This window comes from Frankliniella occidentalis, unplaced genomic scaffold (genome assembly GCF_000697945.3).
Source record: "Frankliniella occidentalis isolate FOCC.00 unplaced genomic scaffold, Focc_3.1 Scaffold68, whole genome shotgun sequence".
Lineage (NCBI taxonomy): Eukaryota > Metazoa > Arthropoda > Insecta > Thysanoptera > Thripidae > Frankliniella > Frankliniella occidentalis.
In genome coordinates, this window is record NW_026267198.1 from 814,288 (window position 1) to 817,306 (window position 3,019).

Genomic DNA, 3,019 nt, shown 5'->3' on the forward strand with positions numbered 1-3,019 from the left:
AAGCGCTGCCTGGCGCATATCTCTAAGTTCTGAAAAATTTCCAGAACAAGAAATGCTTTTCATCGGTTGTTTAAACAGATCGAGACCGTCCTGTGACGACCCGGTAGTCGGACTGTCTTCGGACGGTCCGGACCAGACTACCGGACTTATTAGGGACTGTCCGGTAGCACCGGCTTTTTCCGGACAGTCCTGGGTGCCGAGGGCTACTTGCGGACAGTCCGGGATCGGACTCGGATTGCTGACGGACTGTCCTGGAACACATTTGGAAGTGTCCGAGACGATCGGACTGCTTTTGGAACAGTCCCGGACGAGTTTTGGAATGATTTCGTTTTATAAGGGTTTTAAAAAGCAGAAGGGCGGGCTAAAAACGTGAATTGTTCACGCTGACGCTAGCAAGATCGCAATTGACAGAGAATTATTGCCCATTAAGTCCCCTCCTGATAGGTGTGGCAGAACGAGATGACGAAAGCGGTCCCCTGAGGGGGTAACTGAGGACAGGACGACAAAAGCGTCCCCTACTTTGAGAGGGGGAGGGTTAACTAGGCAACTACTTTAGGGGCACGTTAGAACGGGCCCGCTTTAAAGATTTTTCAAAGCTGACGGGTACACTAAGAAGAAATCTTTAGTATTTTACACTTACTTCACTTGGACATTTCGGCATACCATCATCCTAAAAAAATTAGCCGTGGAAAAATTCAGGAGACTTTTCATGTGTTCAGCATAATTCTTATAGGTTCCAGGCTGCGCCTCACCCAAGGTCAACATAAGTCTTATGTATTCCTTAATTTTTCAAATTCTGTGAGAAGCTGCCAGTCACTCACACCCTCACAAACGTAATTGACATAGCCTGAAATTCTTTTGACAGGTGTCCGCAGCTGATCAATCTTTCTTTTCAGATCGGGATTCTGAACCGCCAGTTGCTTTAGCGACTTCATGATGTACGTGTCATCCTCGTACTCCGGATAACCCATAGCCTTCAATCTTTCCTTCACACTCTTTCCAGTTTGTTTCGGCTCTTTCCATTCTTCGTCACTCTCATCATCCTCATTAACCTGCAAATTTTTAAAGTAAATTATAGTTCTGTTGTGTTCTGCATAATCATGTGCTTGTAAATTTGGGGGAGCCCGGGTCAAAATCTCCGACGACTTTTTGCGTTGGTTTCGTGTTTAGGTGAGGTCAAAAAATACATAAGAGAACGCGCGTAGTAGACTAGATGGAGCCTGATAAATTCAGCTCAAGAACGCATTTAAAACACCAAGAAAACTCGAAGAAAACGCAAAAGAGGGCTAAGTGCTCAGTCGCTTATTAAGAGGGCGGGCTACCATTCCTGGCCGAGCCGTTTCGGGGTCCCTCCGCAGCACCGCCAGCGCCTCTCCGCGCACTCTTCAACTCGTCGCCACGGCCAAACGGTTCAAGATATCAACACCAGGATTGGTATGCGAGTCTGAACTGGTTGTATCCCTCACCCGTTTGCACCATTATTTTTTGCGATTTTTGGTTTAGGCCCTATGGCACGTTGGCTTTCGTCGACTTTCGTCCACAACAACTTTTTACTTCCCCTCTGAGCCCAGAGGCGCTAAAGAGCCAACCTATCTGAATCTTACCTGTGACGAAGGGAGTGCCATCCGCACTTACATTGCCCACCGCTACAGCATGATCATATTCTCTCTTCCCAGCCTCAAGCATGGCCGTCATCGACTCCTCCTTGATGACGTCTGCTAGCATGTCCTCGTAGCGGCCGTACGTCTTCTTGGTCGGGGCGGGCATGTTGAGGGCACCGGCCAGGGTGCGCACCGCCTCGTACCTTATGCCAGCCTCAACCGTGCCAAGTACCATGCTAGTGTTGACATCCACTGTTGGGCCCGCGTCCGTCTGGAATTTGGTGACCAGGCTGCATACCTGACATTGGTGATATATCAGAGACCTGAACCCTAGGCGAGTTTCTCCCACACATTCATAGTCCAAAAACGAGCAATATCCGCCAACATGCTTATCGGCATTGATCTGCGCTACAAACTCGTCATATGTGATCGTGATCAGTCTCCGCCCATCTGTTTGGGGGAGAGGCTTGTACTTGACGAGCCCTCCTGCAGCCAGGTTGGCCTCATGCCTTTTGAGAGCAAAGTCGGGAAGTTGCGTCCTGGGCTCCAGCTGCGGCCGCCAGCCCGTGCCGCAAATGGGTGACACACTGCTGCTGGCCTCGCAGTTGAACACGCCGATCCCGCTCACGGGGGTGGACGCCACGGTGCCCTCCCTCGGCTTCCGCGGCGCTGCAGATCCACCTGCAGGTAGGCTCGCGGCGCCCGCGGAGGAGCTGAGAGCGGCGCGGGGCGTCACCGGCGAGGCAGGGACCTCTAGCTCATCTCCTTCCTCTTACACGGACGACGGACGGACGGACGGACACGAGAGCGGTTGCATAAGCCCTTTTTTAAAAGCATAGGGGTGGGCTAAAAATAAAGGAGCACACCATTTGCCGTTAGTCTAAATATACACCATCAACATAAGATCAAAAATTTGAAAAATAACTCACAGCATAATATTGCCACTCCCTCCTACTTCCGCCACTAGTATTATTGTGGTCCTTAACGGCCTTGTATTGCTTCTTCATTACACTTATCTTACTTTTGAACTGGCCGCCAGCGACTCCCAAATTCATCTCCTCATTCACGGCACGGAACCCTGTTCTACTTTAGCAAAAGTGGGGCACTCGTGTTTTAGTTCGGTAATGTGAGGCACCGTCACATTACCTAAAATCTGACAGTCTACCACGCTAACAGTGTACCGCACACTGTTTGTTTTATAGTGCGTCTAATCCGAAAAGCGGTACTAAGTACTCCTGATTCCTTCCTGCTTCTTTTGGCCATGGTTATCCTCGTCAAAAACGTGGAGGCTAAATAGCTGCTCTAGGTTCAGATACTGAGGGATACACTTAAATGTCCCGTCCGCGTGGGCTTTCCACCCTGGCCTCACACATTGTGCAACGAAGGATTCTCGAAAGAGGTCGTTACCCTCTGAATCC

The 3,019-nt window shown here is 50.1% G+C and overlaps 1 protein-coding gene across 1 annotated transcript; it reads right to left on the reverse strand.

The window, feature by feature from the left end:
- Nucleotides 1-685: 685 nt before the first annotated feature.
- On the reverse strand, nucleotides 686-2,656 carry LOC127749607 (uncharacterized). The gene is made up of 3 exons (XM_052268399.1): nucleotides 2,557-2,656; nucleotides 1,605-2,372; nucleotides 686-1,052 (listed from the first exon to the last, which is right to left on the reverse strand). Exons 1-3 carry the CDS (start codon nucleotides 2,654-2,656, stop codon nucleotides 1,048-1,050), a joined length of 873 nt encoding a protein of 290 aa, XP_052124359.1. The 3' UTR covers nucleotides 686-1,047.
- Between the last annotated feature and the right edge of the window lie 363 nt (nucleotides 2,657-3,019).

Coding starts and splice junctions, on each gene's coding strand:
- LOC127749607 (XM_052268399.1), bottom strand. CDS start 2,656: ATGAATTTGGGAGTCGCTGGCGGCCAGTTCAAAAGTAAGATAAGTGTA. Junction 2,373..2,556: donor CAATAATACTAGTGGCGGAA/GTAGGAGGGAGT, acceptor CGTCCGTGTAAG/AGGAAGGAGATGAGCTAGAG.